Below are 16,056 nucleotides of genomic sequence, written 5' to 3'. Positions count from 1 at the left end.
ATACCTCAGGCTTAGCTTTAGAGCTGCCTGTGCATCATCTGCATTCAGAGTGACCATATATTATTTGAGCTGAAATGATTTTGTGTTTGCCTTTATTTATTTTTTTATTTTTTTGTTTTAAATGGGGGACTAAATCTCAGTTTGGGCCTCTATAAATGCTCTGCTTAGTTTAAGCTGTTTCTGGCAACCCTGTCATGGATGCTCAAACTTGCAGAGATACCAGCCTGTATATGTGTGTACGAGTGTGTAATTTAGTCATAGTGCCAGTTGCTATGACAGCGGCAGTGTTTACCTGTGTGTGTGTGTGTGTGTGTGTGTGTGTGTGTGTGTGTTGACAGGACTTTGCCTCCTATTGCACATTCAGTGCAATTCAAACATTTGCACATGGACATGTGTATGTGCTGCTGAGAATGTTGTTGAATCCTACTAATGTCCTGGTATTACTAGCGTTTATAAATCAAGTGACCGCTAGCTTTAGATCTTTAAGGTATAGATGTGTGCGCTTTCGAAGGAACTCTGATCCCACCCAATCCTGCTCCCACTCCCTGTGAATGTTATTGGTTATTCTTACCTGCAATTATTTCCAAAAATAAACCACGCTGACCATGATATGGAACTTACTGAGGATGAATTAATGAAAGCATAAATGTGTCGCACAGCATTCCCAAAGTGTAGCAATGTATCTGATATGGAAATCACAAAGATGGGAATGTTGTTTCCAAAAAGACTTTATAAAATGTTTTTAAAAGTGTTTATTTCTACAAAATGAGAATAAGTGTATAATTTATGAGAGTGATCAAGTATCAAAATGCACAGTATGAAGGAAACTGCAGTTCCATCTATCCTTTACACAAAAAGGATGCCAGAGGCAAGTTCCTAGCCTGCTCAGGAAAGCAGAACTTGTTAACTTTAGCCGTTGGCATGTAACATTATAATTTATTTAAATATATCTGTGACTCTTTTTAAACATATAAGCAACTCTGGGTGTGTTATTTATCTTGGTTTACTTTGGGAGGACCTGCTTATTATTATGCACTTTCCACAAATGGACACCACAGGACCTTTGTAGTTCCTCAAAATGTACTTCCATATCCAAAAAACATGTCACAAGGTTTGGGGTTTTTCAGTATATTTAAACCTGGAAATCTCGCTAGAGGCTACTGAGTTACTGCCGTAAGAGGTGAGCAGGCATGTTTACAATGTGCCAGTGGTTTGCATTTTTGCAGAACAACTAGTGAGGTTCAGATCTTTTTTATAGTGGTTTTTTACAGTTGGATGCTCATTTTTTCAAATGACTAGACCACTTGTTCAGTTTAGTTGTCCTGTGTAGCTTAAAAAAACATTTACCTTGTAAGAGCGCAATCGAACACCCCATAGGACTTTATATTGTCTTGTGTACCACTTGTACATTACCCATTATTGCAAGGCAGTGATTCAAAAATGAAGCAAGATGTAAGTAAGATTTTTATTTCCTTCCCCTATTTTCTCTCCAATTCATTCATCTGCCAGTTCCCATCCACCTGCCAGCTTTCCCCATCATACAACAGCTTCCAGCTAGTGAGGGTGAAGGCTAACACATGCTTCCTCTGAGACACATGAAGCCAGCCAACTGCATCTTTTCAGACTGCTGCATCACCAGTGCTATGCGCTCTCTCCCACATGCACAAGCTCACAGACACCCACGCAGCGTCACTGTGAGTGTGAAGAGTATGCCATCACTTCCACCCAGAGTGCACTGCCAGTTTTGGTCCCTTGGCTCATGGCCATGAATGGCTGTGGCATCATCGAGATTCAAACTTACAATCTCCTGACAGTTTTTCTGTTGCCCCACTCAGGAGCCCCATAAGTAAGATTAATTATTTCTACTGCTTGTTTGCCTGAAAACCTAAATACTGACATCTGAAAGACAAACGTGTTCATTTTAGAAATGGCTGTGGGCATTTGCCTGTCTCTCTGTCTGTCTTTATCTTTTCCTCTTTTTCTCTATTCCTCTCTTTCTTAATTCCTCTCTTTCTCACCACTTGTGGAATGTGAACTGTATCCCCTGCCAGTGAGACACTAATTAATGAGGCCCTAAATATGGTGGATCAGATCTCTGGCAGCCAACTCACTCACATCATCTTGATCTCCTCAAAGACTCCTCTCTCCTGAGTTATTACTGAACCTGCATTCTTTGTTATCCTCCAAACCACGCTGTCCTCTACTTTGATATAATGACATCCTGAGCAGGTTGAGCTTAGGGAGATGGGAACTCTTTCATGTCACGACCTAGGTGTTCAATAAGTAATCTCTTCCACAGTCCTTTGCTGTCAGGTTGGAGTGTAGTTGCCAAGGGAACAGCCAGGGGATAAGCCACTATAGCAGTGTGTGAGCAGCGAGCATTAAACTTCAGCTTTAATTAACTGCACATTCGTCTCTTTGGGATCAACTTGGCTCTCTATGGATTTACCTTGCAGATTTAGAACATCTCTCAGTTAGAGCCCGAGGACTGATCAAGGAAGACAGTTGTGAAGCTGTGCAACTTTGCATTTGACCTGAGTACTGACAAGTAGCAGCATGGAACCTGACATATCCTAAATTGAGTTCATTGCCCTCCCAGTTGAGGTGAAGTGTATTTGATGCGAATGTAGGTTGGCATTTTTATTGCTATGTTTATGTTTCTTGCACCTCAGCAGGGGTGAACTCATGCTTGGCAAATGGTAGAACCCACTTTGCCAGGAATTGGACACTTTAGTCCCATGACTCAGTGTTTCCTACGTCTCATCATCTCTGGCCCAAAGCATCCTGATCAGAAGCATTACACCTTGATGGTACTTGTAGATGAATTTGATGATATCTACACTACGACTCAATGGTGTGTCACTATGTATGCTGGTTCTGATTCCAGATGGAATCTTTGATTAATTGTGTCATTTGTGTTGTAAATATTTTTGTTTAATATCTGTTTGCTAAAAACATTACTGTTTGCATTTCTGTCCATCAGACAAGAAATGTGGGAGTGTTCAGTCCTTTGTGTGATTGCATACTGGTAGTTCTCTCTAGCTGTCAGTCAGTGTAGAGCAATATTAATAGAGTCAAAGAGAAAATGCATGACAACTGAGCGTAACGTGCTGGTGTGACCGAGCAGCTCGGGTGAAATTTAAAGAAGGGGATTATATAGTTTTACACCACTGCACTCTTATATTCTTGATTCTGATTGGTCATCAGGTGTTGATTAATTTCCGATAACGGCACAGTTGCAAGGCAAGTCAGTGTGCTCATTTCAATAGGTTATTGTTTCTGTAGTAACTAATTTACAGGAACTTGTATTGCAGACAAACAGGTTTTGCGTGTTATTTAACAAAGAAAAGTACAAAAGAAAAAAGCAGGGAACATTATATGACGTCATCTTTCACTGAGATTGTTCCCAATAAAAGACTTTTGTAGCCGGCTATATCAGGTCATGTAGAAACTTGCCTGACCATGGATTGATGGCTGCTCAAGTACATTTTTTTATAACCCTTTCAAATCTTTAACCTTTTACTTTAATATCATCTGAACTCTCTGTAGATGGGGTAATCACTTGTGAAGAGCTAGTGGCCAAATTGTGTTATTATTATATGGCAGAGCAGGTCGAGCCCATTCCTGTTTCGAATTGCCCTTGCAGAGAGGTCATTAGTTTAGAGGTGCACATACTTTTCCGTGATGAAATTGCAAAGAAAAATGTTATCAACTGTTTTGCCATAGATAAAGATCAAGATCAGATTGTGATTTCAGGATCCGTTCATGCAGAAATTCAGATAATTCCCAAGACATCACAAACATTTTAGTCATGTAAGCAACATTCCACAGTTTCTAGTTTGATCCTGAGCTATGGTTACTGTCTGTATGGAGTTTTGCATGTTCTCCCTGTGTTCAAGTGGGCTTCCTCTGGGTTCTCCCAGAAACATGCTGCATGTGAATGCCTACATGGTGCACTGCAATGGACTGGCGTCCCACTGAGTCCCACGGAGTATGCACGCCTCACTCCCAGTGTTCTCAGGATAGGATCCTAATGCACTGCATCCCTGACCTGGATAATGCGGTTCCTGAAGATGAATGAATGAAAGAGAAGCATTTTACTAAATTAACACACTTAACACAGCAAGTGAGATTTCGTGATTGTCCTGTACAGGTCCAGCAACCCACCAAGCAGTGAAAAAGGCATTTCTGAAAGCAATTGAAATGTGTGATTGTTTCTGGATATTGAAACAGGCATCTTGAGAGTTGTTTCAATTTTGGAACCTCACACCAAAAAAGTCGAGGCTTTCTGCCGTAGATATTACAGCACAGAAATTAAGCTGGGGTGTATGGGAGATTGTGGATTCAAGGATTGGCGAAACAGATGGAATGGAGCGCTGGCTTTGTATCTGGAAAACTAAGACGCCTTAACTCCCACTTAAATATGCTCTGTTTAGCTTATTTATACCTGCTGTGTGTTAAGTATTTAGAAGTGAAAATCTTCACTATATTATAGTCACTTATCTTTTCATCACAGCAGCAAATCAAAGTGGGTTTGAAAGTGTGTTTAAATCATTTACATATTTTTACAGACATTCAAGACCGGAAACTAGTACAATTTACAGATCGGTACTTCAAAATGAATGGGGAAGTCTTCTTTTGTTCTTGCTTGCCTTTTTTCTTATTACTGTTTAGTGTAAAGTCTGAAACTACTTTCATTTTTGCTTCTGCACTCCATCTAATCCATTTTGCAGTGATTATTTAGAGCAAAACCAAAGTGAAAAGTGCTCAACTTCCCATTGGCTTTAGAACACTAAACTGTTGTAAATTGTAGTTTAGTTACAAGCTGCAACATAACAGTGAAGAGGCAGCCAGCATGCTCTTGTCCTGTCTTCTGATCAGGTTTGTGACAATCGTTTAATGGTTTTATGATTTTAAAGACTTAATGATCCAAATCACTATAGAAACCCATCAAAGTTTGGGTGCTGATGTTTAATTTTAATAGGAGGAGGCTAGCCCAGGCTGAGACACTGTTTCCATTGTGCGGTCTTACAGTAACACTCCTCACACACATCACAGAGCGGCTCTGGGATGTTTCTGGAAGAACATTGCTCTGTCCGGTCGCCCTCGGTTACCCTGCGTCACCCTTGACATCTGAAGGGAAAAGGTGTGGGGAGCTCATTGTTAAGAATTTTTATGAGTTTCTTTTGTTTATGGGAAAATACTTTCCCAGCTCATACGTAGTAGGGTTCTACAACTGGACTTGTAATCTCTTTTTAAAGCCAGTGTCTGGCTGACAAAACTCCATGACTATCCACACTGCAGTTTTTTTTTTTTTCTCCCCAGATGCCAAGCGACTTGGCAGAGACAGGGCAAGCACGCAAGGAAGCTAACTCAAAGAGTCTCTGTTTGGCACAGCCTTATACTGCAGCTTACTTTGATCAAAACATGGCCCGAGCTTAATGATTATCATATGTAAATGCTGGCAATTACCCTATTAGCCATGGTAATGGGCACATTTCTACACTGAGGATTAAATGCCATTTTCGTAAAGGTCGCTATAATTCAGCAGACATCCTGTGCTTCTTTTCTGTGTTGCGGGACGTTCACAAGTGTCAGATAGTCATAAGAGAACTGCCATCATTCTCACAATGCATGGTTGCTGCTTTAGCAAGGCTTCCTGCATGAAAGTGACAGATTTCGAGAGGATTGTACACTGGCGTTTATCTCACTTTGATCATGCACTCGGCCAACATCTTGTGGCTAAATCCCTCTAATCTCTCATTCATGCATCAAGCAGAATGACTGATGAGGAAGATAAACAGGAGCACTAAAGCCGACTTTCTTTTTCCATCACAGTCCATCTTTTAACTTCTTAGAGAAAGAAAACATATTCTCAGTGTTTTCAAACTAATATTTTAATTCTTACTTCTCTTCAGAAGTAGTGTAAAAATTTCAAACGCTTTCAGATACTTGGTCTTAAAACTGTGAAAACAGTGACTAAAGCTTCACATGCTTTCTAATCTAGGCTTCTGTGAAAACTAGCTTTAGTTTTGACTTCATTTTTACACCCCTATCCCATATATATTTCCATTTGGGCTGTTATTTATTAACTTATTCATGGGTGTGTGGAGGAAACAAACATGAAATGATCAGACTTCTTGTATACAGTATGTTATTTAAAGGTGCACTAGGTAAAAGTAGTCCATTTTTCTTCCCCAAGATTAGCTCTCTAACGGTTACGTAGCTGGGCAAGGATCTACGGTGGCACATAGAGTGTCTATGAAATGACTAGTGGGAGTCCCATCCAAACACAAACAAGCATTCCAGACCGGAAATCAGGTTCCCAAATAGGTTTTCTCAGCTACTTAATACTTTTGTCCCGAGGTCATGACTTAAACCATTGGTTTTTTTTGGTTTTTTTTCTCTCAACTGTTGCACCTTTAACGGACGCTAAATATTGTTTATTCTTATAGGTTACCCTCACTGCTATTGTACATTTATTTTCAATTTGAGTTAACCACAGTATGTTTTAAAGTTTTAAACACAATGCTAAACCATGACTGCAAATAGTTACTTTAAAGTCACGTACAAAAGCTGTAATAGCTCTCTTCACATCTTAATTAATAAGACTTGCCTTGCATCAGCCATGTTAATTACTGCTTTAATAATGAGCTAATTAGTTTTCTAATTATTATTTGTGTGCTGTGTCTTAGGCATATCCACTCCCTCTGAAGCAGGGATTATCATGCAGAAAGCATTGTGGTCAACACAATATCCCTGTCACTTTTAAAGGTCTTGCGTAGTGGTGTGCGCGTGTACGTGTGCGTGTGTGTGCGCCTGTGTGCATACTGTATTAAAGGAGCAAATGTCTCTTGAAAGAAGTTTTTCTAATGATGTTAATATCCTGATTTATGGCCAAGGTGGCACTTTGATGCATTCCTCTAGCTTTCTGTTTTCTGAAGTTATAATATCATCTTTCTGTCTTTGTATTGGAGGAATACTTTTATTAATTATATCAGAATTGCCTATATATGGTTTGGCTATGACATTTAAAGTTTTTGACCCCTTGTTACAGAGATAAACAGAAAATTAAGCTGTTTTGTTTCGGTTTTCAGCTAAAACAGCAGTCAGACCGAATGCACATGAAATTCGCTCGACTTCACTGAAGAAGTAAAGTATGCGGTACATGAAAGAAATGCATTTGCTTCTCGTAGCTGTTACTTTCGCTTCATACAAACATTATCTAGGTGATACTTGATCTGTGAATTTGCAAGCCTTGGTCTTGTGCGCTGTTGGGGGGAAAAGAAAGAAAGACTGTGGTCTCTTTAGTTGGTAACAAAAAATGTAGCGGACTTTTCTCAGTGTTTCCGTACATTCTCTCTGCCAGCTAGAATTGTCTTGTTAGCAGTCTTGGCACCTCTGTTGTGTTATTAGATTTAGAATATGAAATATGTTGGCTACTCTGCAAGAAAGCAGCTGTTGCTGCATATATTTCACAGCGTATGCATCTGTGAAATCACATTTCAGTCGTTCAACTGACTCAAAGGCTACTGTTGTCCTCACTGTGAATGTGTAATCACAACACGCCGGCTCACCTTTATTTGTGCTTGTGTAACTTTAAAACAGCACATGCTTAGGAAAGCACGACTATTAACAGGTGAATGATGTTTAGACAGATATATGCTTTCAACCAATAAGAGTACCGACTGACTTTATGTTCCACTGTCAGTACACACTACTGCATATATAATTTTATATAAATACACAGATGTAATTGAGTGTGACCGCTGTCTCCTTTCTGGCTAAACATTTAAGTTGACCACACAAAGATCGAGAAAGCGAGTGAAATCCTATAGCTTCAAAGTCCTACTTTCTCTTTCAGGCACGTCCAGCCATGATTGAAGACAAGGGTCATCGTGTGACGGACTACTTCGTGGTGGCCGGACTGACGGACAAGTCTGTACCACTGGAGCATGATCTGTCTGAGACCAAATCAAGTGGTCCTAAAGCCCCCATCATTGAGGTGGCAGTGATCAACAAGTCAGCAGGTGAAACGGTGCCTGAGGGTTTTACATGCATAGAGACTACATACAGCGGCCAACCGGCCAACCTCAACCACGGCAGCCTGAAAAGCCCCGAACTCTTCCTGTGTTACAAGAGAGGCCATGAAAAACCTCCCCTGAGCGACGTTGGGTGAGTGGATCTCATGAACAAATATATATTGCTAATTTTATATATAAATACATAATATATTTTAGAACATGAGTGTAATGGTCAGGGCCTTTGATAAGTGTGCTACATCCACTGCAAGCCAGTTAGGTCCTGACGTTCTTGTTATAAGGGTGGAGAGCCGTTTTAATATGTGGGACATCAAAGCATTGACATTTCAGCAAGCAAAACTTAAAAATTCGGTAATCTGCACTTAGCGCTCAACCCAGGCTACACTTTAAAGTTATAGAAGTTAATAATTATTGAAATTCTGAGGCAATTAGAATTTTTGAACCATAGCCAAACAAAGATAAAACCTTATTATTCTGACTGTTACACAAGTCTGCTAGCTGACCTTCAGTCCCTGGTTACATTGGAAAATTCAGTTTATTAAGTACATTGCATGTAGCTTGCTAGTGTTGGTACTAATTAGTGTGAAAGTTATCTGATTTTAAGCACAATTTTATATTTTCCTCTGCGCTGAAGCCTATGCTATACCTGTTCTGTACAATTACTTTTAATTATTCTCAGTGAGAATCTGTAGAACTTCTACAGCTAAAAGTTAGTGTCATGTCACAGCCATCCGTGGCCAAGAGCCAAGGGAGCAAAATTGGCCATGCTGTCTGGGTGGGAAGGATGTTATACATTCTCTCTCCCCTGTCAATCACAGTGACACGTGCCGGATGTCCGTAAGCCCATCTACGTCGAACAGGGGGGATTAATGCTTTCTTCCATGTGTGTTATGAGCGTGAGCGGTAGTTCATAACGATTAGTAATGGTTGGTTGGTTGGTTGGTTGGTTTCCTTCCTCTGTTGGTAGCTGTCATATGATAAGGGAGACCTGGAGCTGGCTGGTGAGTGGAAATTGTTTACAGAACTACAGAAATGTTTACAGTATAATGTTTAGCTATACTGTGAGCTTGTAAGAAATTCATAAACACCTGAGGATGTGTTGGACCTCAGCGTCACTCCCGTGTCACCGATCACAACTGAAAATTTATTGACATAGCACATGGCCTTAAGATTTCTATTGTTTTTATACCCAGTTGTCCAAAATACAATGGTGCATTGTTTTTACAATATGTTTTTAATTTTGACTGTTTATGCCACTAGCATGTAAGCCAGGTAACACGCCAGGTAACATGGCTGGTAACACTTGCACAGTTATATCAGTGTATAGCTTACAAATGGCAGGTGCACATACTTTTCATTCAGTTATTTACTTCCTTTTTTAGTCAGTACTTTACTGACAGTAATGCAGCAAACAGTACGAGTGCAAACCAGCTGGAGATGCTGACAGTTAGTGCTCTGTTTATCAATAGACAAAGAACACACAATGCTGGCTTTGGCAGCCCAGGCTAGTTTGGGAGAGGTCTTGCATCATCTTTATTTAAGTTCTGTTCTGCTTGTTGCAGACAGAGAGAGAAACCGGTGACAGGCTGCATGAGCAGACACTCATACACACTGTGTACTTCAAGGCTATCTGTCTCTCCTTCTCTCTTTGTTGCTCCCCTGCTTACCTTACTTTCAGGTTACATCAGACATTTTCCCCAATGTCGATCAGCAGATTTAGTTATTTAATTGTACAAACAGAATAGAAACAATTTCTCTTTAGAAAACCGAACCCAATCTAAACACATTCTAACTCCACTTCTCTTTTATTGCAAATAGGCAGCAAATTGGATTGTGCAATGCCATAGGAAAATGGCATATGACCCACGAGGCCAGACTCTCTCATGTGTAAACAGAAGATTAAATGTCAGACTCAAGATGTGATCCAGCAATTGCTAAAGCATCAGATAGCCTTGCTTGTGTGTGTGTGTGTGTGTGTGTGTGTGTGTGTGTGTGGAGGGAGAACACAATAGATTCCATTACAGCTTTCAGAGTTATATAGTCTGTTATGGGTGATTTTACAAAGTCTAGGATCATTCGTTGGTTATTACTCATAAAGTCAGTTTTCTTGGTTTATTCTTATTTAAATTTTTCTAACAGAATGTGTTCTCAAAGCGTGTTTGTGTTTTTTCTGCACTGTGGGAACCTGTGTTTGTGGATTTGTTTTGCACTGTTTGTGGGTTTTATGTTTCAGTTGTGTTTTATTGTGCTTTTCCTACGAGGTAATCACAGTGCAGTAGTCATGTGAAATGTTAACCATAGGGCTGAAACGCAGATCTGAACACTCACGATAATTCTCCTGTAAGGATTTAATCTATGCTAATCTGTGCTATGTACAGGCAAAATAGGGAACAGTTTCAACTGGTTCTTTATATTTAGAAATCAATACTGGGCGTAAAGATATTATAAGGTACTTGATCTAACTTCCCTTGAGTTCAGTCATTCTCACAAATTTGTTACAAACGATGAAAAAAGTGCATTCTCATTCAGCTCTTTACTGCTTTAATTGCATACGTTACATATCACTGCCTGTTTTTGACATGCTAGTTTCAGTACAGGTCCTTTGCTTTGTCGCTCAAGGTTCTTTTGCTCTTCTTCGTAATGTGCTATTATGAGCAGAATGAGTTGATGCCAAACACAAATTAGAGTGCCTCCTCCTCAAATTGATTGCCGTCTCCTGCTTTGACCTTCACTGTGATTCACATTAAGCTTCTGTTATTGCCAGAATAATTTTCTTGAGTTAACCTGCTGAAGGAAGTGTGAGACAGTGACACAGACGTTCTGCCACTGAGAAGAATGCTTTGAGTATCAAAGTTATTACAGCCCTAAACAGCTCTCTTTCTTTTACTTTTTTTTATTCTGTTCTTTTATTCACTCTCTTAAAATAACCAGTTATGCATCAACTATAAATATATGTTGATCAGAAGATTGATCATCTGAAGAGAATACAGCTTGGTTAGAGTAACTCGTATTCAACAACTGATCTAACCGAAAATATTTCTATATATTACTGGAGAATTCGTGAAGAGAGTAAAATTAAGTGATCAAAATGTGTTTAGACATGTTAATACCGCCTAAATAACTAAGGCTTCAGAAATATGCTTCCAGAAGGAGAAATTGTTTTCCTTGTGGCTTTTCATGTAATTGTTGGGCCTTCTCCCTCAGTCTCAAATCAGACGTGCTCAGGACTATAAAGCTGGCCAGCTTTATACAGCTTGGGTTTAGAAATGAGCCCTCTCTCTCTCTCTCTCTCTCTCTCTCTCTCTCTCTCTCTTTTTCATTCAGTCCTTTTTTTAAATTTTTTTTAAGATTTTGTACTTTTTAAAAATTATCATCTGTCATGGCCAGGTATTCTAACTAGTAAAAACCAAAAACAAATAAAATTAAAATTAAATAAAAAAACATATATTTTAACGTATTTTATATTCATTTTATATTACTTGTTTTGTATCGTCGTTTTGTCTTTATGCTTTTTTGCTATGCTTCTATGAGATCATAACTATGTACAGCACTTTGGTCAGCTTTTGGTTGTTTTAAATGTGCTTTAGAAATAAAATTACTTACTTAAAATTACTTAAAATTACTTACTTACATACTTACTAAATAATCAACCTCTCAAACCGTCTCTTGTGCAGTGGAAATATTAGGTGAAGAATGTACTTTGAATAAAAAGCACTGTGGTAACTGTGGTGTCTGAAGTAAAATGTTTTAGCAGTAATGTCCTAGCACTCTTCTGGAAGTAATGTAATGTGTTCTGGATAAAGTGAGTCATGGCCTGCCAGCACCTCTCACATGACTATTGTTTAATTGTCAGATGTCCTCTTGAATTAGAACAGCTTTGATTTTTTTTTCCCCAAGGTGGGTTCAAGTGCAGAAAGAAAATGGTTCAGTGAAATTTTCATTAATCTATTCACTTCACCACTTTTCTACCACATGCTTTAATTATAGGCATTTGCTTTCAGAAATCTTGTCTCTGGTTTTCCATTGCGTCTCAGGGTTTTTCCAAGCTTTTCAGAGGGCTTAGGTGCTGTCTGCGTTCCAGGGGGTGGTGGTGGTTGTGGGGTTAGAAATTTATTAGAAGGAAATTTTATGTTATTTTTTCACGTTGTTTTCGACCATTTTTCTTACTGGAATTTCACATATTTGTGAAAGAAAGCTGGCAACTTGCACTCAAGTCTATTCATTTTGCCAAATATCATGTTTGAGATTTAATGAAAATATACGTGGCTTACCTTAACTTGTACACGCAGGAAGAATAAACATGGCGAAATACGCAAGTAATTATTTTGAAAATGCAACCAAAGGACATAAAGGAGACAGACAGAGAATTTCAGCATTCATTTCAAGTGCAAATATCGCATCACTGTCTGCAACTGGTTCTCATACTACACTACAGGAACGGGGAAGAAAACTATTTCTGTCAGGGGTAGTCGTGGGAAATGCAGCACAACCTGCAAGTGTTTGGAGAAGAAGCTAACTAAGGCTGTGTTCACATGTCTTTTTTGAAGCGATCAGCACCGGTTTTACATAATAATCCTATGGAGTACACCGTGTTTTCAAAAATGTCCTGAGCTTCTTCTCGGATGCTCTCAGCTGCATTTTGAAGCAGCGTTTACATGTATATACACATATATACACTTTGACCAGCTGTTTTCATCAGAAAAAGACGGTACGTGTGAACACAGCCTAACTTTGTTTAGCTACCAAGCCACGTTAGTTCAGTCGAGGTATATTTATGTAACATCAACTAACTAGCTTTGCTAGCTAACGTACAGCTGGGGGTCATAGGTTTACATACGCCTTGCAGAATCTGTTAATTTCAGAATGTTAATAATTAAAAAAAATGAAAGGATCATAAAAATTGCATTTTGTTTTTTATTTAGTACTGCCTTTAATAAGACATTTAACATAGCAAATGTTTACATATTGTCCACAAGACAAAATAATTTACACAATTTGAAAGAATTTACACAAATGAACCAGTTCAGAAGTTTAGGGAAAGGGTCAAATATGCAGAAGATGCTGGAAAAGCAAAGAACGTGCAGGACCTGGAGGATTTTTCTGAAGAACAGTGGGCAGTTTAACTGCTCAGGACAAACAAGGGACTCATGAACAACTATCACAAAACATAAAAACAGTCGTCGATCATCCAGGTAACAACAAACAGCATAAAGAATCAAACGTATGTAAACTTTCGAACTGGTTCATTTGTGTAAATTCAGTTATTATTGTGTCTTGTGGACTATATGTAAACATCTGTTATGTGAAATAGCTTGTTCAGGGCAGTACTAAATAAAAAGCAAAATGCAATTTTTATGATCCCTCTTATTTAAAAATCTTCTTTTTGAAGATTTCCCAAGGCGTGTGTAAACTTATGGCCCCAACTATAACTTAAAATAGAATACATTTGTTCTCTCTTTTCTCTGTCTGCTGTCACCATTGTTAACATCCACAAGAATTATTCCCTAACAAAAAAAGTTTATACTTCATTTATTCTTTGTTGAGGCTTACCTTGTCGATGGCTTGCAACTTGCTTATCCGAGTCGATGATTGTAACTATTTTTTTTTTCTTCTTCTTCTTTTTTTTTTTTTGTTGTCAGTGCATAGAACTGTCACAGTTGTGTTTAAGTTCATTCTGATAAATTCAATCTGGCGCCTAAATACCTTTTTACGTTCATTTGGCTTAAAACGCTCCGCAAAAACACTTGGGTGCTGCGCATAAGCCTTTCTATGGTAGGGAAAACCTTGCATCTTAGACCCTCTGTACATGTGTGTCTCACACTCTGTACATGTGTGTCTCAGGGTGATGTATGAAGGGAAGGACAGGCTGATCCACGGCTGCGAGGTGATCCAGGCCACACCGTACGGCCGTTGCGCTAACGTCAACAACAGCTCAGCTACATCACAGCGCATCTTCATCACGTTACGTCGCGCGCCGCCCATCCAGCCCCGCAACTCTCTGGCCGTCACTGACATCTGCGTGATAGTCACGAGCAAAGGCGAGACTCCTCCACACACCTTCCTCAAGGTGGACAAGAACCTCAACTGTGGCATGGTGAGACCTCACAGAAATAATAATTTACTTTCAAGTGTTATTGGTAATATTGATAGTGTGCATTTTATGTTAGGAGAACATATGACACTGACAGTGTCTTTTTCCTTCTTTTCATTCCCAGTGGGGGTCCAATGTGTACCTGTGCTATAAAAAGTCAGTCTCCTCTTCCAACTCTATCGCTTATAAAGCAGGTAAGTCCTCGTTTTCTTTTTTCTTTTTCTCCTGCTCAGTTGTTTTATATTAATATGATTTCTGTTTCTTTTACTCACCATCAGCATTTAATATGATCTCAGTCTGCCTTACATGGCTAACACCCTGACAGCCTCTTCATTATAGTAAACCCCTTAAACAACATCTTAGGTCGAGGTTGGCAGGAGTGCACAGTGACTGAATGAAAAGAAGCCTGAGGATAGCTCTGTGCTGCAGTTCTACCCTTGTGTAATCAGAATTAATCTTTATTTTCAAAGGAGCAAAACAGACTGTGGGCAGTACTTCCACTTATGTATAAATCAAGTGTCGTCAACAGCAGAGCACAGTCTGTGGTGAAGCAGACCCAGTGAAATGTTTCAGCATAAAAAACAAGCACTGGGAAAATACTGTAGCAGAACCAAACAACTAAACACATGTATTTAAAAAAAAAAAAAAAACACTGGCTGTAGTTTCGCTGCTCTAGCTTTAAACCAGATGCAGCTCATTGAGAAAGGAAAGTGTTTTCACAGACTTTGATGAATTTTTATTTTATTTTTCCTCTCTGGTCTGATTAGTCACCTAACATGGTTGTTTTAAAAGCATTAGAAGGTAAATGATGCCATTCAGTTAAGCAGGTTAACCAAGAAATTTTAGCTGGGTCTTTGCAAATTTTAGCTGAATACCCCAGCTTTACACTGTACGTGTAGGTTTTGTTTTTTAATGGCACTCTATTCTCATGCAGCACAATGCCGCTGTAAAAGGCATTTCTTTATCTTCGTTTAAGTTATATTATATTCTTTTGAATTATAGTGAATGCCCTATGTACGCCCATGTCTGTTTCATCAAAGAGCTTTACAGTGTTACATACACACTGACAATAAGAGGCCTAGAGTACATGAGTTGGTATTATTTTCTTGCCCTTTCATGCTATTAGAGCATGGTTAATATTCATAGAGCACACAGCTCAAGTCTTTATCTTCACACTGCCTTACTTCCTGTCAAGTGTGGTCTTGTTAATCGTTAAAAGACAGGACTTCCTGACTGGCCCTATATTTGCCTCACTATTTTTCTTCTGGTTACATTGAGTGAGATCCATGGCTAAGCACTGCCAACTACCTGAGATTAGCCTTGATTCAAATAAGGAAAAGATACCTTTTGTGTATATCTACTGTGTATTTAACTATTGTCAGCAGTCCATTCATATATAATGATTATATTATCTATGTTGTTGCTTAAGGGTGATGAAATAATAAATGGGCTCAGCTCAGTTTCTCAGTCCAACTCATTTTAACCTCCAAATTGTTTATTTTATCCATCCAAACCAGAGTAATAGTGGGTGAAATTCTCAGGGTGCTTGAATAATCTTCAAGTATGTTTAATGTTAATAAACTGTCTCATTTGTTTTGGACATTGTGCTGATAAGCAAGGCAGGATTTCAAAAATATTTCATCTGCTAGTGTAGTCGATAAGCTCAGAAGACACAATGTTGAGTCCTGAGAGCTCATTTTCTTCCCACCAGGTCTGATCTTTCGCTACCCAGAGGAAGATTATGAATCTTTCCCCCTTTCTGAGTCCGTGCCTCTGTTCTGCCTTCCTATGGGGGCCAAGATTGAGTGCTGGGCTCCCAACACACGCTACCCCTTACCTGTCTTCTCTACATTCGTCCTGACCAACTCCTCTGGGGAAAAGGTAGAATATTGTTCTTCATTCAAAAAGGTTTTCATTAGCATT

At 39.1% G+C, this 16,056-nt stretch overlaps 1 protein-coding gene across 5 annotated transcripts in view; it reads left to right on the top strand.

Annotated features, from left to right (window-relative positions):
• dennd4c (DENN/MADD domain containing 4C) overlaps window positions 1-16,056 on the top strand; it is a 49,803-nt gene that overhangs the window by 10,638 nt on the left and 23,109 nt on the right. For all 5 annotated transcript variants that reach the window (XM_034303423.2, XM_034303420.2, XM_034303421.2 and 2 more), the window contains exons 2-5: window positions 7,865-8,175; window positions 13,884-14,136; window positions 14,258-14,327; window positions 15,845-16,014. In XM_034303423.2, the coding sequence (XP_034159314.2) occupies window positions 7,877-8,175; window positions 13,884-14,136; window positions 14,258-14,327; window positions 15,845-16,014 (792 nt within the window). In that variant the 5' untranslated portion in view covers window positions 7,865-7,876. The remainder of the gene's footprint in view (window positions 1-7,864; window positions 8,176-13,883; window positions 14,137-14,257; window positions 14,328-15,844; window positions 16,015-16,056) is intronic.

Source organism: Pangasianodon hypophthalmus, chromosome 4 (assembly GCF_027358585.1).
Source record: "Pangasianodon hypophthalmus isolate fPanHyp1 chromosome 4, fPanHyp1.pri, whole genome shotgun sequence".
Lineage (NCBI taxonomy): Eukaryota > Metazoa > Chordata > Actinopteri > Siluriformes > Pangasiidae > Pangasianodon > Pangasianodon hypophthalmus.
Note: the sequence above shows the minus strand (reverse complement) of the source record. Positions and strands in the feature narration are given on the sequence as shown.